This window comes from Phalacrocorax carbo, chromosome 2, assembly GCF_963921805.1.
Source record: "Phalacrocorax carbo chromosome 2, bPhaCar2.1, whole genome shotgun sequence".
Taxonomy (NCBI): Eukaryota; Metazoa; Chordata; class Aves; order Suliformes; family Phalacrocoracidae; genus Phalacrocorax; species Phalacrocorax carbo.
This window is the reverse complement of record NC_087514.1, coordinates 144,255,881-144,279,480: the sequence shown is the minus strand read 5'-3', so window position 1 is coordinate 144,279,480 and position 23,600 is coordinate 144,255,881. Positions and strand designations below refer to the sequence as shown.

General features: G+C 35.5%; 1 protein-coding gene across 3 annotated transcripts in view; it reads right to left on the bottom strand.

The window, feature by feature from the left end:
- Positions 1-23,600, bottom strand: part of LOC104041046 (ATP-dependent translocase ABCB1) — a 45,354-nt gene that overhangs the window by 19,498 nt on the left and 2,256 nt on the right. For 2 of the 3 annotated variants that reach the window (XM_064444683.1, XM_064444681.1), the window contains exons 4-19: positions 22,881-23,028; positions 21,490-21,553; positions 18,673-18,864; positions 17,772-17,943; positions 16,649-16,773; positions 15,133-15,304; positions 13,859-13,972; positions 12,763-12,873; positions 8,106-8,231; positions 7,694-7,897; positions 7,137-7,307; positions 4,582-4,743; positions 4,084-4,266; positions 3,125-3,271; positions 2,714-2,818; positions 674-751 (exon numbers count right to left, since the gene is read on the bottom strand). In XM_064444683.1, coding sequence (XP_064300753.1) covers positions 674-751; positions 2,714-2,818; positions 3,125-3,271; positions 4,084-4,266; positions 4,582-4,743; positions 7,137-7,307; positions 7,694-7,897; positions 8,106-8,231; positions 12,763-12,873; positions 13,859-13,972; positions 15,133-15,304; positions 16,649-16,773; positions 17,772-17,943; positions 18,673-18,864; positions 21,490-21,553; positions 22,881-23,028 — 2,274 coding nt within the window. The remainder of the gene's footprint in view (positions 1-673; positions 752-2,713; positions 2,819-3,124; positions 3,272-4,083; positions 4,267-4,581; positions 4,744-7,136; positions 7,308-7,693; positions 7,898-8,105; positions 8,232-12,762; positions 12,874-13,858; positions 13,973-15,132; positions 15,305-16,648; positions 16,774-17,771; positions 17,944-18,672; positions 18,865-21,489; positions 21,554-22,880; positions 23,029-23,600) is intronic. The other variant, XM_064444682.1, reaches the window with a different exon arrangement.

Sequence of the window (23,600 nt, the reverse complement as noted above, 5' to 3'; positions counted from 1 at the left end):
TTCATATGAATCAAATTCTGTGTCTATATAGCTTCATGTGCAAGACATAAAACCCCAGAAATTTTATATTGTATGTTTGAAAATCTAAAATACTGATCCTGAAATCATGCGAGATTAAGGCCAATGTAGATAACTACATTAATTACTTAAAGACACTATAAAAAACTTATTTTAATTCTCTGTAAGTGGCTTTAGATTTAAGTATACAATCTCACTACTGTACTAAGGAACAACAACTATAGATTTAGGAACTCTTTGAAAGATATCTTTAAGAAATAAACAAAAACATATCTGTACATGTTACCATTTAAATCAGACATCTGAACTAAGAGTTACAATGTAAGCTGCACTGCATTGCATTTCTTTAGGGGAGAAAGGGCACCAAGAAAGCAAAGCAGGCAAATGAACACGTAATGGGATACTGCTGGTGCACATCAACTCTCAGGCCATAGTAATTTGGCTGTAAATCTAAGTCCTTGCACAGAGTACATAAAAAGCTCTTGTATTGATATAAGACTTTCCCTCTAAGGATACTTTGCTTAATCACGTTTAACTAACCAAATTGGTTTCTAGACTCTTTTAAAGAGTACTTTCTGTAGACAAGTCATAATATGATAGAATAATGTAGAATGTTTTTCAAAACCCTTGGAATCAAAGTATGTATTATCTTTACCTGTCTAAGCATTGCTTTAAATGCCATGAATCGAAGTCTCATTGTAAGAATTTCTCCAGCTTTGCCAAATGTGAAACCCTATTTGAGAAAGGAACAATGCTTAGCATACTATTACATTTTTTGTGTTCATTCAATAAATATTTTAGATAGATTGTCTCTACAATGTCAAAGTACAAAATATTGCAGTCCTGATTGCACAAAGTAAATGTAAAAACACATTTAATGTTCAGAAATTCTAGTAGGTTCACAGTACAGACATTCAAATATTATTTCTCAGAAAAATACATAGAGCATAGCAATATTTCCCACCTCTGCTTCATCAGTGTGCTTCAAGGAAAAGACCAGTAATCAACCCTTTGACTTCATTTTTATCTGAGTTGACCTAAGTCAGATTTAAACAAGTGGCTTTTAAGCCACTTGTTTTAGGTTAAAGACTTCATAAGGCAATCTGTGTTTACTGAAGTCAAACACAAATTTCCCATTGACTCCAATGGAATTAAGATTTCTTTCCTGGGATCCTAACACAGACTGACATAGCTATCAGCAGTAATACATAGGTGGTGTTTTATAAAGAATTGAACATATTTTTAAGCGGATATATGAATCAGTTTAACAAGATACAAAAAGTAATATGCTGGTTCAGATTTTGGGAAGATACACTCTTCCTACATTTTAGTATGACATCACTGTTTATAATTAGCTCTGTTTAGCTCACTACCACCTTTACGTGATTACACATATTAATTTTTCTGAATCTGTCTTTGTGAAATTGAATACTCTTAAAATACAAACCTCAGGTGCAACTGCAGTATGTGATACTAATAAAAATAGTATTCCAATCAACAAATTCCAATCAGCAAATAATTCTCAGTTAACTTTATTATCTTTGCTGTGCTCCTATGCTGTCAGTAAATTTGCACAAGTATGTGACTTAGAAAAAAATCACAAAAGAATATCAGATAATGGGCACTATACAAAGAGATTATAAGAATATTTTAAATCTTTTTCATTCTCACTAATTTGGCTGTGCTACATCTCAATGAACTCTTCCCACTCATATCTAAAACATTATCTGAATATTTATAAATTGAGCAAACCTGTCATAGCCATCTACAACTCAGTCTTCTATACTAAAGGCCTTCTTGCATGCTTATGTGCAACAAGACAATTCCATAAATAAACCAGGAGTTTTTGCAAGAGACTCTTTATGCAAGTACACTTCATTATTTCACTGTGTAGGCTCATTTAAGGGATAAAACTATACAAACATATTCGGAAATTATAAAACAGATTATATATGAAAATACATACATCACCTGCATGACATACATAAAATATATGACTAATACCTTTTTTTTTTCTTTTTTTTTTTTCCCCACTGTGGCACAGTTGTAGGAGTTAGATACGTATTAGAATTAGGGTAAAGTTAAAATACCCTTTTTTATAAAAGTTGAGATGGCTACAGAGATCAGTGAAAGCAGGGGACGGGGTATTTCTGTTCAACCATTAGTTTTTAAGCAGGAGGAGCTGAATATCAGCATGATGGGTGTTACTTGAGGAACTAGGCCTGGGAATCTTGGAGGGGACTCAGATAAGACTTGAATGGGGAAGGGATTAGGGGAGTAAAAAATTGGAGAGCTAAGGCAGGAGACTGGTAGATCTGCAAATACTAATAGATTCAAATAGGAGGGCTTAAGGGTAAGAAGGGAGCGGTATAGTGTAAAGGCTGGAGGGATTGGCCATTAGGTGGCAATGGAAAAAAGACTGAGAGAATCCAGTTTCATGCTGAGATGTGTTTGCTGAAGAAGAGCAGAAGTTCTGAAGGTAAGAGGTCAGAATAGGTTGGAAGCTCTCTAACACATCTGGACCTCTAGCTCAAAAAAGATTCAGTTCAGCACAAGGCACACCTAGAACCATAAATGCAGGTTCTGGTTTGAGTTGGAGACACGTATTAAGAAGAAACAAATTTTTAGTATATTTCAGATCTGGTTTCTAAAACATGATGAACAATTATAATAGAACTAAAATAATAAAACATACCTGAAAAAAGAAAGTAAAAAAGGAAATGATTCCAAGTACTAAAAACAGCACTGAATATAAGTTGCTCTTTTCTCTTAAAACGGTCTTGTCAGTTTCTGAAAAAATCTATAAAGCAATATTTAAAACAACATTTTTTTAAAAATCAACTAGTAATCTAAAATACTCCCATATTTCTCAATAACTATGTTTGGTAGTAATTTATATTAATACAAATTTTGAGCATATGTTACATATGATTATAGGTATAACAAACAAATTTCAGGTTGTAGCAAGATTTTTAGAATTTTGTAAATCTCATATAATTCTTCAGATTTTTGTAATAGTGCTGCATCCACTCCCTAGGTTCATTATGCAGTGATTAAATAAATTTTGTGGAGTTTATAGTTTTTTGCATATTTTATTCAAACTTACCCCTATAATTTCTGAAAATATGATTGCAAATGCAGGTTGTAAAGCTCCATTGATAATTGCACATAAAGTTCCAGCTACAAAGTATGGCCATTCAGTTTTGTTCAACTTCATAATTTTCAGAAATGAAGCTGGAGGCAATTCTTCATCCTAAAAAATGGGAATTCTGTTAGGCCAGACATGTATGTATTTGGAGAAATATGGAGAAAAAGAGAGATTAATAGTCAATTTCCTAGCATCTACACATGGGAAGTAAAAATGTATACTTTTTAATAACAGGAATAATTAACTGATTGTACATTTATTTTTATTATTTTAATACAAAGAAGAAAGAGCTGTTAGAATATACCTATGGCTCTTGTAGTTTTATTTTAGTTTACCTATATCATTGTCATTGATCAATACTCTTGGTATTGGTTAATAGTAACTGAACTATTCATTCTGGGCGTATTGTTATGTGTAATCCATGACTAGATTAATTCAAGTAACTGTTCATTAAGCAATTTATAATGGCAAAGTATTTGCTGCAAATATGAATGCAATCATATTTGTTGTATGGTGGTTTTGTAAGGATTGTTGTAAGAGTTGTAAGTTGGATCAAATGTTCTGTTTCTGATCCAAAAATGAATGTTTAACCTGTATAGACTATGTGGTATGGTATGCAAATATATGTAAGTGTATTTCTTCTATAGCAAACTGATTTTCAAGAATAAACTCATCCTTGTTACAGATTTTTAAGGTCCCATTTTATTTGTATAATCATTCATAGTAAGAATAACAAAACAAGTTATTAATATTATCAGTTAAAGGCTATTTAGAATTAGATAATTCTCATGTGTTTTTTCACCCCTATCAAGTGCTTCCTTTTTCCTGTACCTTTCAGAGCAGGAGAATGAATTTAATTTTAACGTACTTCGTTGAAAGAAATCAAAGTTCACTAACAGCTCTGCGAAGATACTTACAGGTGGACTAGTTTTCTCATCAGAATCACCATTTTGTGCTCCTGGCTTTTCCATGCTTCTCCGACTTGATCGTCTTCTCAATCCTTTTGTTGCGGATTCTTCAAATTCTGGTTCATATTCACTTTTTTTGACACTAAGTGCATTCTCATCTTTTTCTGATGATGGAACTTCAGCTTCTATTGCCTAAAAGAGGGAAGAACAAGATGCTACGATTAATTATTCATTTGTTACTTTGAGCTTTCAAAATTATGAGGTAGTCAAAGTAAAAGTAACTTTGATTGTTTCAGTGGAAAGACGTACTCTCCTGGATTTAAATAGGTCTGGTATCAAAACCAGTGGTCTTCTCTCTCAAAGTACTGCTCTCCTTTCAAAGCACATATTTTCTTGCTGTTTACAAAACACGCTGCAGAATCCCCCATACTTTGGATAGCATACAATAACTATGGGCATGAAATAAAAAAAAGAAAATGAGGCAACAGCTAGCGAGAAAAAAAATACCTGCATGTTAACGAGTTTGTAGTAGATTCCCTTTCTCTCAAGCAATTTAAAATGATTCCCTTGTTCTGCGATAACTCCACTTTCAAACACAGCTATAAGATCTGCATTTCGGACAGTTGACAGTCGATGAGCTACTACAACAGTGGTGCGTCCTTCCCTTGCCTAGAAAAAAACAATATTTAATAAGAGTATTTACAGGGAAACATTAAAATGGTTCACAGAAAGATATATTTTTCAAAAAAAAATTTAAAAACAGATTTTAATTAGTACCTTAAAACAGAAATATAATCTGTAGCTTGAAAATTAATATTAGAGACGATCTTTCACTGTGGCACATAAAACCATCAAATTTTCATCACAAATTTCTAAACAAAATTCTCAATATTTAAAATTTTAGAATGTTACAGACCTTAAAATTTTGAAAAACATAAAAGTTTTTATGTTTAAGCCCATAGTTGTTCATTTAAAATTTTAATTTGTGCAGGATAGTTTATACTCTGAAGCATTAGAAAATATTTCACACTCATATTTAAAAAATTTCAGTCTTTTAAGATCTAAGTTATTGCCGACTCAGGTAGCTTCAGTGAAAATATAATTCTCTACAATTTCATGTGAAATACATTTCAACTAACTATCTTTGGATATATATAAGCCTACTGTGCATAATGTATCAAAAGTCACAGCTTGCCATTTTAATTACCAGGCTGTATTAAAATGATCAAGCAAATTTTAGTTTAAATAATCAAAGTAATGATCACAAGCAGTGGAATTTTGTTGGAACCTGGATGGAGTTCGTTTTCAGTGATGTTCCTCAAGAGTCCATGCTGAGACCAGTACTGTTTAATATCCTCCTCACTGACACAGATAAGTGGCATCATGTGCACCCTCAGCAAGTCTGTGGATGACACCAAGCTGAGTGGTGCAGTTGATCCACTTTAGGGAAGGGATGGCATCCTTGTAAAGCCTGAGGAGTGGGCCCATGTCAACCTCACGAAGTTCAACAAGGCCAAGTGCAAGGCCTTGCACCTGCATCAGGGCAATCCTCAATATCAGTACAGACTGGGGGATGAGTGGATTGAGAGCAGCCCTGCAGGGAAGGGATTAGGAATACTGGTGGCTGAAAACCTGGACATGAGACAGCAATGTGCGCTTGCAGCCCAGAAAGCCAATTGTATCCTGGGCTGCATCAAAAGAAGCATGGCCAGCAGGTCGAGGGAGATGATTCTGCCACTGTACTCTGCTGTAGTGAGAGCCCACCTGGAGTGCTGCGTCCAGCTTAGTAGTCCCTAGTACAAGACATGGACCTGTTGGAGTGAGTTCTGAGGAGGACCACAAAAATTATCAGAGTGCTAAAAGACTTCACCTATGAAGAAAGTCTGAGAGACTTGGGGTTGTCCAGCCTGAAAAAGTGAAGGCTCTGGGGAGACCTTATTGTGGCGTTTCAGTATATAAAGTGGGCTTATAACATAGATGGAGAGAGACTTTTTACCAGGGCCTGTAGTGACAGGACAGGAGACAATGGTTTTAAGCTGAAAGAGGATAGATTTATATAGGATATAAGGAAGAAATTTTTTATGATGAGGGTGGTGAGACACTGGAACAGTTTGCCCAGATAAACTGTGGATTCTCCATCACTGGAAATGTTCAAAGTCAGGTTGGACAGAGCTTTGAGTAACCTGATTGATAAAAGACGTCCCTGCCCATGGCACATGGGTTCAACTAGGGCATCTTTAAAGGTCCCTTCCAACCCAAACCATTCCATGATTCTACGAGTCCCTGGGTCTTCTGCAAGGGTTTATGAGGATCCAAAGTTATAAGATAACATGACCAAGAAAAGCTAGGCAGATAACTTCCCTATTAAATGTATTTCCATTAATAATTCTCCTCAAACTGTCTTCCTCTAGCAGCAGGAAGTATTACAGTACTCCAGCAGAATCCAACTGAGTAAATTCAGAATACCATTTGGGGGTACAGCCCCAGTATGAATATAGACACTCCTGAGTTGCACTCCCATAGTGAGACAGCTCTACATTAAATACAAAGCAAGCACCTAGAAATATTCATGTTAACTGAAGCAAATGGGCATTGGACTAGATGAGCTCTAAAGGTTCCTTCCAACCCAAACCCTTCTATGATTCTATGAAATGTTTCCTTGGAGCTTTTCCTGCCAAGTCACTTATGACATTATGGCTGGTAGCGCACGCCTTGTCTGTCAGGCTTCAACACAAGTTGTTAATTAAGTAGGTGACTGACAACAACATGCATGTCAGTAAAACAGATACTTGCAGGGGATGGTATTTATGCCAAGAAAACTTTAATTTAAGCTTAATAATGCAGAAAATATAATGCTATCTTCTCACTTGAAACAAGATTCCTCTCTGTAATACCTGCAGGATCTCAAACATTCGCTGTACAGAGAATATCTGCCAAATCCAAGTTTACCTTTTGTGTTTTTTAAGGGTCTCTCTTTCTTGCAGCTCTTTCAATAAATCTCTGGGAAAAAAAAGTAAATATTAAGCTCCTGCTTACCTGCTTCATTTTAGAACGCTACTGACCTTGTCCAGTGCTGCCTGCACAACCGATTCACTCTCAGTATCCAAAGCTGACGTTGCCTCATCAAGAAGAAGAATTTTAGGATTGCGAACTAGAGCTCTGGCAATCGCTATTCTTTGCTTCTGGCCTCCGCTCAGCTGTGCCCCTCTTTCTCCAACCACAGTTTCAAACTTCTACAAGACAACAACACGTTTCCAAAACTCAGCAGCACAGTCCTTTCATCAAAGAAAGGCAGTGTAAAGAAAAGGCACATCGGTAACAGTATCCCTGGCAGCATCTTCTCCTTCCTCTAAGACACTACAGAATAAACTCCCACTTGGATATACCTGCCTAGTTGTTTATATCCCTGGAATGCTAATAGTTCTTCAAATGCCCACCAAGCCATGACCTGAAGATTTAAAATTAACATTATTCTTAAAAGTTATGAGGAAGGTCTGCATAGCTCTGCTTATTCACAGCTCCAGAGATAGCTTCCTCTGTTTATAAGGATCCCTTCTAAGGAACTATTCGGCACAAGGAGGTTCAGGAGGAATTCTTTCTGGTCAGCTGGTTTGCTTACGTTAGGTAGCTTCATGATGAAGTCATAAGCATTCGCTTCTTTGGTAGCTTTTTCAATCTCTTCCATGGTGACGTCCTCACGGCCATAACGAATATTTTCTGCAATAGTAGTGGCAAAGAGCATGGGCTCCTGGTTCACCACACCAATAATCTCCCGCAGATATCTTACATTTAAGGTTTTAATATCCTGCCCATCAATGGTAACCTAAACAAAAGGAGTGGAAAATAAATTGTTTACTAAGTGATTTGTTTGTGTTTGTGAACTGTGTTTGGTCAAGGAACCTCTCCCCAGGTTGGCACGTGACTTTTCAGGGGTGACCTTACTGTGTCGTTGGAACAAGGGCAGTGAGGCCAGAACTAGACTTCCAACAACTGTGACCCACAGAGCAGTTATCTCACTTGAGGTATCTTACCGTGCCTTCCTTGGGATCATAAAATCTCTGGATGAGCTGAACAGTTGTACTTTTCCCACAGCCACTGCCACCAACCAGGGCCACTGTCTGGCCACAACTGATCTTGAGATTCAAGCCCTTCAGTATCTGTGCACGTAAGAAAGGTAACCAAAAGCACAAGAGTATGTAAAAATGTCAGCGTAAATTTGAAGAATCTCTAAAGACTACAATAAAATACCCTTCATATTTATAGCAGAATCTGGTACAAAAAATTTATAAACATGGGTTTAAATTTTTGATAACTAATTATTTCAGCTTAATTTTTTTCATATTTACATCACAGTTGGTCTAATATCAATGTATTATACAACATGCTACACAATTACCCATATCATGAACTGGTTCATATGACAAAATAATAATAATATGATTACTACCCACAACTAAAATATAATATAAAAATTATATGATGCAATATTTCCGTATTATGTTGCCTCACCTTTTTCTTTAATGAACCATGCAAACTACAGGAAAACTATTGTACAGTAAAATTCATGGTTAAAGGTGACAGAATATACTTTACACTGTTTTGGAGGGACAGTAATTTTAGTAACCTTCAAGTATCCTTAATTTTTCCCCATTTGATTTGAACTGTTGGTGGGTTTTCTTTACAAAGGTGACATTTCATTGCACATTTCTGTACTAGTCATCATAAAATATAGAATTTATAGAATTTCACAACCATGGAAGATACAAAGTTTTGCCTTCCTTGGGACTCTTACAAAGGGCAAATGTAGCTGTTCGGTGCCATGCAATTGCTTTCTCATTTTGTTTTCGGCAATATAACCTGTATTGGGCTGTGTAGTGGGGCTGGAGAACAGACACACAGGTAGCATGTCCATGCCATGTATATTTAATTTTGCCCATCTTTCTGCTTAACCTGCTTACCTGAGAAGCAAGAAGACACAGCAATAGGAAAACAGGAATAGAGGGGTTTTGTCTCTACTTTACACGACAAAAAGTGTACAGCAGTCTGTACAGCTTTTACTACTTCATACAACTTCTGTGGTTAGAAATGTATATTGAACTGGAGAAAAGCATATTTTTTGCTAATTAGTCTTCTAGAAGGAATAAGCTACAATGAACTTTGCATACTTGAACATCAGCATCTGCATCATGGCTAAGTACATTTTATCACTCTAAATATGCAATCATACACAAATATGTTCCAATACTCTCCCAACATACTTCCCAGTACTCGGCAGCCCTGTGTCCTTGCCACCATCTCTCTCTTCCTAAATTTCTACCCTCAGCACTACCTCTTCATACTTAGTACCAATATTTGTGTGCTTCAAAAGTGAAATATATCTCACTGTTTAGGAACAAGAGGTTGTCCTGGTTTCTGTTGGGATTGAGTTAATTTTCTTCCTAGTAGCTGGTACAGTGCTGTGTTTTGGATTTAGTATGAGAATAATGTTGCTAACACACTGATGGTTTGGTAGTTGCTAAGTAGTGCTTATACTAAGTCAAGGACTTTTCAGCTTCCCATGCCCTGCTGGGTGCACAAGAACCTGGGAAGAGGGCACAGCCAGGACAGCTGACCCCAACTGGCCAAAGGGATGTTCCATACCATTTGACATCATGCTCAGTGTATGAACTGGTGGGAGCTGGCCAGGGTGGGGGGACTGCTGCTCAGGAACCGGCTGGGCATTTGTTGGCAGGTGATGAGCAACTGCATTGTGCACCACTTGTTTTGTATATTCTTTTATCATTAATTATTATTTTGCCTTCCTTTTCTGTCCTATTAAATCGCCTTTAACTCCACCCATGAATTTTACTTATTTTTCACAATCCTCTTCCCCATCCCACTGGGTGGAGGGGTAAGTGAATGGCTGTGTGGTGTTTAGCTGCCTGCTGGGTTAAACCACAACAATCTTTTTGCACCCAACATGGAGATTGAAGGGTTCAAGGTAACAACAGATCTGACCACAGAGTGTTAAAACAAATTTGTGCTAAGCATTCATTATATTAGTTTAATAATAGCTGGTCACAATGTTGATTCATTTGCTCTCAGAGCTGTTGTGCTTCTCAGTGTTATAGTACGTAACACCTTACTTGCCACACACTCCCTGTGGTGCTGTTTATCAACTCTGGGAGTTGGATTAAAGTTATTGCATTGCTGTACTGTGTAACACTGGCTTATGGTATGACAAAATTATTGGTCATGAGATTGTACTCAAAACTGTTGTCATTCCCGTACTTTAGGAGCCATCTCTAAGAAACTATTAATATTTATACCTTTTATGTCTTCTCAGAAAACCAATTTATTGGGGAGACACGGGGGGGCACTTTCCCCGGTGCCTTCACCTTTGCTTTCTCCTTCAGGCTAGTTACAATGGCTCTTGAGAATTTTGAATATCCTTGGGATGTTCAAACCAGCATGATCCTGTTACTATGTCTCCTGCATGTGGTCCATACCTTGTTTAGGATTAAACAACTATTTAAGAATACCATCCAGAGACCTACCCCTGCTATGAGTACTGCACCTACTCCAACCCCAGCAACAGGCACTGCAGCTACTCAAACCCTTGTGACAGGCACAGCAGCTGAACCAGAGAACCAACCTATGCCAGCATCAGTCACCCCTATATACATGAAGAAATACACAAGGACATCAGCTCGTTTAGTAAGGGATCAAGATGAACCAGGGCCATCACAAGAACAGGAGGAAGAAGAGGCAGAACCCATAAACGAGATGGTAACCACCCGATCACTATCCCTGAGTGAGCTGCAAGATATGAGACAAGATTTCAGTCATGGAGCACATTGTCACCTGGCTGTTCCAATGCGGGGATAACAGGGCCAGGAGCCTGGAATTGGAGGGTAGGTAAGAAAGGCTGCTGGGATCCGTTTCCAGGGAAGGGGGACATTCGGAGTTACAATATTTTGTCTTCCTGAGTAACTGTTAGGTGTGATGGAGCCCTGCTTTCCTGGAGACGGCTGAACACCTGCCTGCCGATGGGAAGGAGTGAATGAATTGTGTGGTTTGCTTTCCTTGTGTGCATGGCTTTTGCTTTACCTATGGAACTGTCTTTATCTCAACCCACAAGTTTTCTCACTTTTACTGTTCTGATTCTCTCCCCCATCCCACCGTGAGGGGGAGTGAGCAAGCTAAATCCAAAACACAGCACTATACCAGCTACTAGGAAGAAAATCAACTCCATCTCAGCCGAAACCAGGACACAGACATAAAGAAATAATAAATTTTAGTATGTCTTATTTTGCTGTAATATTTTTAGATCAAAAACAAGAAGTCCAACATAAGTAATAACAATTGAAAATCTATGCATCAGCCTTATTTAATCTTCTGGTCATAATGCTATAGTCTATGGACCTTGTATAGAACAACTCCAACAAATATAATGTAAATAAAGTAGCAAATAGAAGTTGATCTAAAACCTGTGGACTACCACTGATTTCAGTGGACTACTGATCATAAACTTTTTCCTATACCAAAATAAAAACTATAATTAAATCCATTTAGGCTGTTTCTAACAACTTAAAGCAAATGCAGAAGAGAGGGTATGGACAGCTAATAAACCAGTCTAGTGAGATAGGAAGTAACTTGCAGTCTTTATCGTGTCTGGCAGTTACTTTAGTGCATTTAATCCTGTTGAAGAGTTACCTTGAAAGTCACATAGATTAAACTTAGACAGAAAGGAACTACCCTGAATTATTTGACCTCCTGATTTTTCTCTTTACTGTAATTTATTAAATACTTACTAAATGTTTGGTATAGCCTTAACTTCCTATAATTATTATCTCCAAAATCATGGGGGAGATACCTCTATTGTATCATACCTGTATAAACTTATACAATAATCCACTGAAATCAATAGTTGTCTTTTCATTTATATTTCCATATGAAGAAAAATCAAGCAGATTTACTTCATTCACTTTCTTGATAGAAGGAAAAGCCAAAATATTTTAACATATTTATAAGTAGAAATGGCTTATAAAGAAACCTCTGTGACTTTCCTTTCTGCCTATTAAAAGTAAGAAAGATCCCTTTATCAAGGTCAGTGATTTTCCTTAAGGTAGGGAAGGAAATAGTTACATAGTGCAAAGACACTCTTTGTGATAATATTTTCAGAAATCATTCAAATGTCTTCTACCTCCACCACATTAAGACTCTGGATTTATGACAGTGCTTTTAAAAAGCAAGCTTTTTCTCTATCTAGACAGACAAATACAGATTCTGATCTCTGTTCCATATTTAACAAGTGCTTGCTGGATCTGCTTTCTTTAACTGGCTGAGATACAGTCTTAACAGATGCATTGCAGGTACATTTGAAACCCACTCTCATTAGTATTACTATACACAAACACTTGGGTTAGATGTATAAATTTAGATTCTGATAGCAAAAAGTCTAAGTTTTATTGCATAGCCACACTGACTATAGCTTTAGATGGAAAATTATTCAGAAAACTTAACATGTTTAGCTAAGGTATAAATAATTCTAGCTAAAATCACTGTTTTGGCAGGCAGTTTTATATAAATTAGAGAATCATCTTGGAATTTATATATTTTTCAACAAAATTTTACTTATGTGACTTTTTTTTTCTAACAAATGATCCACGTTTACCTGTAATATGTATAAAGTTTCATTTACAGTACCTCGACATCTGGTCTGGATGGATAATTGAAGTGAACATTTTGGAATTCCACGCTCCCTTTAATGTGGTCTGGTTTGTAACCTGTCTCTGAATAACTGTCAATTTGAGGTTCCTGTGCAAAATAAAATAATAAAAAAAGAAAAACTTAACTTATTTCCTAATTATTTTTTCCACAAAGAAGTCCTAAAGTGTACCATTATTCTGCAGAGATATTAAATGTAATTTTAAAGTAATTTAGGCGAGATTTCTGAAACATGTAAATTGCATGATGTTTTGCTGCCTCATTACTACATTGATGATCTGTTCATGCAAGAATACTTTTTAAATTTCCCCATTTAAGCTTTTGTGTGCATTTTGTACATTCTCTTTAAGTCTGCACACACAGCTAGCCATAATTTGAGATTCATTTCACTGCCTAATGATTAACCTGAACAGATCACCTCTAATGAGCTGTTCGTACACTGTTAATTTATAGTTTGCCCTTTGTGCTGAAACAGTTTGTGTGAGAAAGAACCAATCCACTAACCATTAAGCAGAAGCAGAGTTCTTGATTATCAGTGGTTTTGTTTCTAGCTAGGATGGATCTAGAACTTGACGCACGTCTTAACTATAATCCAAAACATGCAATTGCATTTCATAGAGCTTCATTAGCTAGAAAAATCACAGCTTCCCTGATTTCAGACTCTCTTGGAAACTGAAGTACGTATCCAGGTTATCAGTTTATGTTTTATTGTTTTGCCAGCACTCACGCTACTGGTGGTGCCACTGATACTTTGAAACCTACGGTCATATACCTACATCAGCTGCAATCACATACCTACATAGTAACATAGACATGCCCTTGATGATAAAAACATTAGAGAATACCTCCAACACCAAGTGATTCAGAGATCCAGTACTTTTACCTTCAAAGAAAGAACTGATAACTCTAGAAGACAAAGAGGAACTTACTAATAATTACACATTCTATCTGCTTTTATGTTTATATTTCTGCTTATTTTACACACTTTTACTAATTTCATATCAATGAATAGTGCCTGTACTTAAAAAAAAGGGTCTCCCATTTTTGAAATGAGAGTGAGGGTAAAGATACTCACATTGTCTATGATATTAAAGATTGTATAGGCAGCTCCTCTTGCACTAGCAAATGCCTCCATGCTTGGAGCAGTCTGTCCAATACTGAAAGCTCCAATCAATACAGAGAAAAATACCTGAAAGAAATGTTTGTCGTGACACATACCAATTCTTATTTAAGCAGAAAATTACATTTATTTATTTACATTAGGTATCTTTGTGTCAGGAGGCTCCGTGCCTGTTAAGGAAAATTTAAGGTATCTAGAATTAAAGAAAAGAGTGAAAGGGTCTCTCTTAAACAGAGAATAACATTTAGAAAAGGGTTTTTTAAGACTCAGCTGAGAACTGAGTTCCTGTACAATGTGAATGTTGCAAACATATTGGGAAGAAGTGAAAAAGCGACTGAGATCTGCAAAATCTATGCCAAAAATTGTATAATTACAGTTGGTGTCTTGGAATTTATTGCACTAATTCATTCTTTGGCAAAAGATTTTCCAAAGACTGAAAAGCATATTGCATATCTTCCGATGGAACAATGACAGATATGCAAAGCACTGTCATTCTGCTTTCAAAGTGACAGTGAAATAGAAGTATACAAATCCAACTTCTCCATCTCAAAGTAATAGGGTCCCTCTGCTGGAATGAAAGAGAGTTAGTGCACACAAACAAGAAAAAAAACAGAAAAAGGAAAAAAAATACATTATTTTCTCAAAGAAGCACAGTTTATTGCTTTCAGCTAGTATCAAACCAAAAGTAATAAAAACACACTGTTCAGAGATCATAACAGCCAAAGCATGTCAGAGCAAAGGTCCATAACACCCATCATCTTTTCTCCAACAGTGTTCATTCACAGATGTGATACCTAATAAGGCAACACCCTTCCCAAAGTTCACAATTTGCTCATGAACCAAAGTTCATGTTATAAAAATACCATTCCAATCAAATAAAAATATATTCAGCCCCACAAATCTAAAAATAAATAGCAACTAGGAAGGGTACCGTACTTCAATTTTTGATTGAGCTGTTTCTATATCAGTCTGATCTTATGGAAGTCAGAAAAGATGTAGAAACAGTTGAAAATAATACATGTTTTATTTGGCTTGATGTAGATTTTGAGATACTATAGAAACAACGTAAATTTTTGTGGCGAGAATCTTATTTTTTAAGAAAAAGGGATGCTATTTTGCTGGTTTGGCACATAATTCTTATTAAGCTTAAAGAAGTTCCCAATATACACTTTAATGTATTTTCTTTAGTATTTCTCACTATTATTGGAAATTGACTCATCAATACTTACTGTAAGAACATTGCCAATAGTGTAATCATCACTTAAGACCAAGGTAGTTCCATACCAGAAGGCCAGTGCATATGATGCATATATCAGTAAGAAAGCAGCACCCATAGAAATATTAGCTGTAATAGCCTTTTTTATTCCAATCCGTTTAGCATCTTCTAAATTTTTATGGTATCTGGAAGAAAGACAAAAGTTCAAAATAGACTCAGAATTGTACCATGGCACACAGCACCAAAACCTCTGTAGATGAATTAGAAAGAGAACACTCAAAAAGTAGAAGATATATACAATATATAACAATAAGACTCTGCAAAGGTAAACCTGGTAGTCAGGTACAGACAATTTAAGGTAACTCTTAAAAAGACCAACATCAGTCAACCTGGTATACAGAAATGAAGGGCATTGCAGTTCAGGGACTGGCATTCAAGTTCCTTAAAAAGCCTGGAGGTCAGTGAACTTTGATCATGAACCATTCATGACACGTTTTGAGATTAAAATTGTTAGCTTAAGATAAAAGGTTAAAATTTATCACAGGAATCATATCTTACAGTATAGTGGAAATAGAGAAAGTGTTTATTAGTACCTTCACAACTACTGAGTAACCAGATTACCAAGGTTACTATCATCTCTTTTTATGGTGATACCATAAGTCAGCAAATTTAAGAACCCTCTAAAATTCAATTTACAGTTTTAGAAAGCAGGCATTTTTTATTGTGGTGCTGGGCGCACAGGGGATTGCTCTGCTTAGTGTGCACACCAAGTTGCTCTACTACAGGAGTTATATACAATCAAAACGTACATATTCATTAAACTTCTAGTAAATAATTACCATATTCATACTATTATTGGAATACATTAACATATGCAAATGTCCTTAACGCACGTGCATTCATGTTCACTGGTGGTCTTCTGGGCTCCTCTAGTGGTTGTCGATAGTCTTCCCAACCATGCCTGCTGGTTGAACTCAGCCTCTGGGCATGCTCAGTTCATTTTTGGCTTGGTTACACAATTCTTACTGATAATAAACTAGTCTATTTAGTATATTTCCCTTATTTATTCTATTCAAGGATTCAGTGTCTCCCAACTTCCTTCTATCTAATCACATATAGTAAGTCCTAAGACTATCTTATTTGTAAAGTATTCCAAGGATTTAATAATGTGGCTATGTTGCTCCAATTAGAGGAGGCTGTTATGTTCTTCTGAAGCCAGTATCAGGTATCAATGGCAGGGCCTTTTTTTTGGTCTAAAGTTCTCACTGTGTGATGCTTAAAGGAGCTTGTACACTTTCTAGAGAAAATATTTCAACTTTTTTTGTCATCTTCTAGAAATATAACTGTCTTTCAACATGTAGTGAAACTTATCATAGCCCATAACAGACAATTTCCCATTACCTAAAAATGCAGGAAGCACAAGATTTATTTCTTTTGACAGACTTTCAACAGCAAAGATACAAGAAAATTTCAAGCCATCTTAAGCAAGTACTTTAAAATCAGCTGCTGAAAGCAAATATTGCTCTTACCTTTTAATTTCTTTTTCCTGTCCTCCAAAAGCGATTACAGTACGGATTGCTGCCAGAACTTCCTCTGCAACAGCACCTGCTTTTGCATATGCAGCTTGTTCTTTGTCAGTGAAAGCAGAGAGAACCTAATACAGGATCAAATATTTTGACTTAAGAAAAACAGAATGAGCTCAGGCACTTCATAATGGCTTTTATCACAGTTACTTTCTTCCAAGATGAAGCCTTTTGATTATATTATGTATGAGCGCAGAATGTTCAATATCAAAATCCTTAAGTACATTATGAATTCAATCAAATAATTCAACATTACCCATTCTCAACAACGAAGGGCTGTATTTTCCACTCTTCTTTCACTTAGTGACTCCTCATACTGAGCTGGTGTGGTTCTCCCCTGGCATATCTCCTCAGCTCATTCTCATCTCTGTCTACCCTAGCCAGAGGGCTCTATAGCTCACATTAACTAGCCACAGTCCATGAAGTCTCTTAGACAGTAGACATATGTAGCACGTATTTCTCTAATCCTACCTTTGCCCAATATACTCAAGACAGAGAAGGCTTATATGATCTTTGAAATGTAAGGAAAATAAAATATTATAGATATCTAAAGGCAAAGGTTTCCAAACTAATAATGTAAGTCACTCCAGTCCCATGGTAATTTAGTACTTCTCTCACCTAAGTCTGCCTAAAGTTTCTTACCAAAGCTGTTAACAACTCTGAAAAGAAACTCTGTGTCTGAGACCAAGTCTTGGTCTAATTTATTCACTTATTTTTCAGGTGGTGCAATTATTCCTTTCCACAGAACAAGTACTCATGTGGATGAAGTTTAACAGTTACAGATGTGGATTCTACTCGTATAGCTTACTTTCTTTTCTATATAAAAATATGCTACACTCACAGAATCACAGCTTCAAATCAAACAAGTCTGTCCAAATCTATGGGAATTATAATACTCAAACTACATGAGGGTACTTATATACAGTTCATCTAAAAGCTTATGTACATAGATGTTGTTTAAAGCTAGAATTGTTCTAAGTAACCCATTCTAACAGTAAGAATTACAGATATGTAAATTTATTTCATTATCTCTCATTAATATAAAACCTGACACTGAATGTTAACCTACCTTTGCCCAGAGTGCTGCTGAAAGTCCCAGGACAGGACTGACTGCTAGTATTACAAGGGTTAATTTCCATCCTCTTATGAGACCAACAACAAATCCTGCTACAAATGATGTTAGTGATTGAACAAGCAATCCAATTTTATCACCTATTCCTTCACTGATCTTGGAGACATCACTGAAAAACAAATTACATCCAGACAGGAAGGAAAAGCACAAGAAAGCATTTCAGTTTTGTTACATGGGCATCTATGTAAAGGACAGTCTTTATTATTCAATTACTTCCAAACAACAGTTTGCTTCAAGATAAGGCACTCTGTAGTGTGGTCAAGGAAAATTCTACATTATTTGTGAAAACGTAATACTATAAACCTGTTTTTGTCAGAAAAGGTTGAAATTTTGCCTACAGTGCAAAGTTACTTCTACTTTCTTAATTCTAAATTTTTTATCTATTTGGAAACTGTGGGATATCTGGAAAGACAAGATAAAGCCTTTCATGTAGGAAAAGAGAAAGGAATAACTTGTCAGGCAGTTAAAGCTGTTCATACTGCTGGGGTCAGTCACCACCTTATTCAGTCCTGAGTATGCGCAGAAATGAACTGTGTTTTCTCTTTATCGGGTAATCTCATAGGTTGGGCTTTAGTCATCCTCAGAGTTCAAGGGAACTTATCAAAATGCTTTTCTGGTATCCTTGTGGCAGTCCAGTATCAGAAGTATTAGAAGTTCAGTCTCTGAGACTCTCCATGAGAAACTTGAAAACTTCATTTGACAATGAAATAATGTAATTTCACAGTGAACTTTCATTTCACAATGAAATAATACACTTTATAAATAAAAATTTAAAAAATAGTAACTCATACATACTTAATAAGACAAAATAACATTGGGAAAGGTATAGTATACTTACTCTAGAAGACGAGTGTTAAGTTCTCCCACATCATTTACATCAAACCATCCAATTTCCTGCCTCATAATTGCATGAAAAAATTTTTCTCTAATTTTTTTTATCTGCCGGCCTGCTGCTAGGGTCCAAAATGAAGTTTGGATATAAGCAGCAAGAAGAACACCGGCTGCTATTGCAGAATAGTAGTATGCATATCTGAAAGAAAAATAAAAGGGGCAAGATTCTCTGAAATGAGTTTTAATTACCTCACTAGTCTGTATTTAGCTTGACACTTACTACTTCTGTTTCAGACCTGATTTAGAGTTTATATGTTTATACTAGAATTTACACTTCTCTGTAAAACTTGCCAAGTTTTCTCTAAGTAGTATTTAATATCAACTTTCAGATATGTAATAAATGAAACGAAGCTATTGTTAGACAGGAATTACTTTTTCATTTTGTCAATATAGTATATCTATTCTCACAATATTATTTTAGAACTATATTTTAGATATAATACCATTTCCACTTAAATGTGTCATTTCCAAAAACTCCATAACATTTTTGTTTTAACAGATATAGACAGACCTAATCATATATGTCTATATTCACACACATATTTGAATTATAAAACATGCCTGTCTATATAAATATATATATGCACAGATGTTGTAAATATTTCCTGATTTGAGAATACAGCATTACTATATGTACATCTATTGCAAGCAAATGTCATTAGATGAAAAATTCTTTTGCTCTCTATTTTATTCATAACTGATATTTTACTTTTAAATTAATTCAGCTCTCTGCTATGAGCAGGGTGTAAAATCAAAACCAAGGAGTGTGTGAACCACTATATTTCTCAAACTGGAACTGGATTTGAGACACAGTTTTAAAATGTTCAAACAGCATCACATCAGATTTGATTTGATTCAGAACTGACACCAGAATCTGTTACAGGTGAACTTACACCAGAACTAAACCAGAAAAATGTAACTGAACTGATTGTAAAACATCACAAAAACCAATGGCTAAATATTCATGGTGTATATTACATGTAATTGTAAGACTGCTGCATCGATATAAAAGTAAATTATTAGCAAAAAGCTACAGGTTAGTTATGCTTAAGCAGAAAAAAAAAGAAAATATGTTGATTTTAAAGATGTGTCATTACTTTCATTTCAAAGCAGAAATGAAAACACTAACACAAATACCTTTAAAATGAAGAGAAATTTATAAAAGCAAGAGATATAGTTTTAAAGGTAATCCAACCAGAAGACCAGTTATTAGAAAGAGGTAATTAAACAGGTAGAAATACAGAGAATATTTAACTGCCATAGAGAAAATAAAATAGGTATTTTTTACATTTGCAGAAATAACAGAACCCTCAATTAAATTCAAATTATCTAATTTTACATTTTAACAGGAATTTCTGTTTATATGTTACTTTATAAAACTACTGGACTTGTCAAAATATATGCTGGAGACTAAGATCTTTGTGAGTTTCAGGAAAGATATTCTATAATTGCATATGTAGTAAGAACAACTATTGTTAAAGTTCCCTTAGAATAAACATAAGACGGCCTTAAAAGTGTTGTGCAACTAGGCATCAGGTATTTACTAAACATAGAACAGTTAGAGTAACTTCACCAACTTACAAATTATTTTGTCCTGTAATTTTGCCTTCAAATTTGCTTTCAAATTACTGGGCACAAATATATTCTGCTGAAGGTGTGTATGCACTATTTGCATTTATGTCAGAGACCGACGTTGTGGGAGCAAGAAACACTGTGTGTCCATACTCTCTTATAAAATATAATTGCCAATTCCCTGCCAGTTCATTCTCATTACATACGGGTTCTAAATTTCTAAGTAACAGCCTTTTCCTCGCTAGCTCTTGCTCATTTATTTTAGGGTAAAGAAAACTTAACTACTTAATCTAAATGATCTGTAAACTTACAGTCCACTGTTAACAGAAATGATAATGCACTTCAATATAAAACAGCAAGAGTTACTAGAGTGAATGCCTTATCTTCTCCTTCTCTTCAGAAAAGACAGTTGCCTTGAAGACCACATCAGCATTCCTTTGATGTCAGGTGTTTTCAATACCTAATGAGGAACAGACTTCAACTTGAAGAAGCTGAAGTGGTACAAGAAATGGCACATGATCCTTAGACATCCTGCATAAACCAAGTCTATGAACAGTGGTTAATAAAGCCCCTTAACAAAACACATTTATTGGTAGCTGATGTTTCTGCTTCTTTGAACTTTTCTTTATGAAGCTTTGTAGCAGATGTACCTACAGACTATTGTCTTCTGCTATTGCCAGCTCTAGAATGCCAGATTTAAGGTTGCATATAATCTATTCTGTATTTTCTGTAATCCAGGTCATTTAGGTGAACTTGATGCTTTGGCAGAAATGTAGGTGCTATCTGGCAATTTTAATTCTGCATTTTATCAGTGAATCGCCATAGCTCAAGGAATCGATGGATGATAATATCATTCTTCAGCATAATAGTTACTGTTTATAAATTCAGATGAAGAGAAGGAAGAAGGAAGGAAATGCAGATGGCATCAGGACACAAAGCACCACTGAAAAGGGGGTGGGATGGGTGAGAGCAAGAGATTACAGGGAAGTTGTTGGGAGTGGCTGGGGATGTTCAAGAATCCTGCCGGTGTCTCCAATAATCTCATGTGCAAATCTTTAGTTACATACGTTATTCAGTGAACCATTGCTTTTATGTTGTTTAAAGTATGCAAAACATCTGTGGGAGAAGAATGACTTGAATAGAAATGTGTGCCTACATTAAAAAAGAAGAGGAAATATCAATTTCTAATTACCTTGTCATATCTTCTTCCAACTTGCCAAGAAAATCAAAAGAGGAATTCACTGCAGAGATGTTTCCTTAGAAAGGAAGAAAAGAGTAAATACTTTTAGTAGAGCAAGCTTTAACAAATTTGTTTTCCTGATGCTGCTCAGCAAATTTTGAGTTGCTACATCTCCTTTTGAATCAAGTTGATTTTAATGACAGGAGGAGTGTGACAATTTCAGGCTTCGTCCTATTCAAAAACAATTATTATCACAATATACATTAGGCATAACTCCACTGACTACAAAACTACATCATAGTAGTTTGAGATTAAAAGGTCTTCCTGAGCATTCATTAAATGTTCAGTTTGGTGGTTGGTTTTTTTTTTGAAACCATAAGGCATTTTTATAATGCCAAAACCCATTAAAAATACAGACCTAGACACTGATATCAAATCAGTAACTGTAGATAGCTTAACCCATTATGAAAACATTGGCTATAATGTTGGTGTTGGCCCTAAGATTTTACTGCCCCACCCAAGAAGTTAATGACCAATATTCTGAGAAGACATCAGCTGTAGTATTTTGCATTTGCACCATTAAATTCTGATCAATTTATTGTACTTGGGAAGGAGTAAAAAATAAATTACCTGTTCTTTTAAAAGCAGTATGCCCATGTTTCTGTCTTATAGCAGCATAATAAGAGCAAAAATGGAAGAAGATATTCACATACTTTATTTTTTTGTATCACCATAGCCTTTTCTTAAAATGTTTAATAAAATTTTATTAGATAATATTTCAGGCAATGAACACGTTCACAAGTTTAATGTCTAATATATGAGTTCAGAGGACAAAGTAATCTGGTCTAACTGTGTGTTGATACCAAAATGACAGCATCACTCCTCCCTCTTGTATCCAGCAGTGCATGACAGCCCTCCTTTGGGTTGGATTTTGTACTTCTGATTCAGCAAATGAGGCTATTCAACAAATTGATCCAAAAGAAAATTAGTACTTTTATTTTTGGTAGCAAATTTTCTGTTGGATCTACTTACTGATCTGATTCACCTTGTGAATTATAATTGTCAGATCTGATGCAAGGGAATCAACAGGAACTCATGCTAAGGAGATGGAAACCCAGCCTCTTTCTATTTACCACAGTCACAGTTAAACATGATTTGTTGACTGTGCACTCTCGTGGATAATTTGAAAAAAAAAAAATCTACTAACACAGAAACCAAGAATTAGGAAAAAAAAATCCATAGTGTATCACTATTACAACAAACACAAGAGTTACTAATTTGCATCATAGTATAGTAGCAAGTCAGGGTTTCTGACAGCAGTATCTACTGCCAAGATGCTTGAATCTCCCTGGCTCTTTTCCAAATATGAGCCATTGTTCACTTCACAGCCCATATATTCTTACCTGGAAAATCTGAGTCTCCAGAAGCAACAAAGCTATCAGTCATATCACCAAAAATTATCATTGCAACAGGGAGACTGCTTCCATGGGCTATTGCCAGGAGAGTGCCTAGTATCATTAGTAATTTATCCGACCAATTGGAGTATCGAAACTGTGAGTGAGAAGATAAATTAATTCTAACTGTGGTATTAGAATGTTAACACAATGTTATGTCTACAAAGTCAAGAAAGTCAAGAAAAAGCTGTCAGTTGTACAACCCAGTTTCACAAAACTACAACTTTATCTGATTAGAAATTAAGTTTACAAAACAATTTGTCATGTTTTGTAATATTACAAATGTACAGGGTACAAACAAACATACAAAATGTAGAGGAATAAATCCTTCTAATATAAGCACTTTTGTACTATAAACTCAAAACCAGAGAAGTGTACTATTTTAATGCATCATTATCTGCACCTGGGTAAGAAAGGTCATATGAAAACAAGGCATAAGAAATTTGTCCTTTTTAAGTTTGCCATTTAAAGTTCAAATTATAAGAAAATTTAATGACACTGTGATAATTAAGGCAATAATTAATTCTACTGTAAATTCATTTTTAGAGTCAGAAAAACTGTTCCTAATGTACCACAGATATCAAAATGTACTGAAATCCTAAATACCTCTTGCCACTGAACTTATATAAAGTTTGAGTTCATCTGTTACAAAATCATTGGCTTTATTCT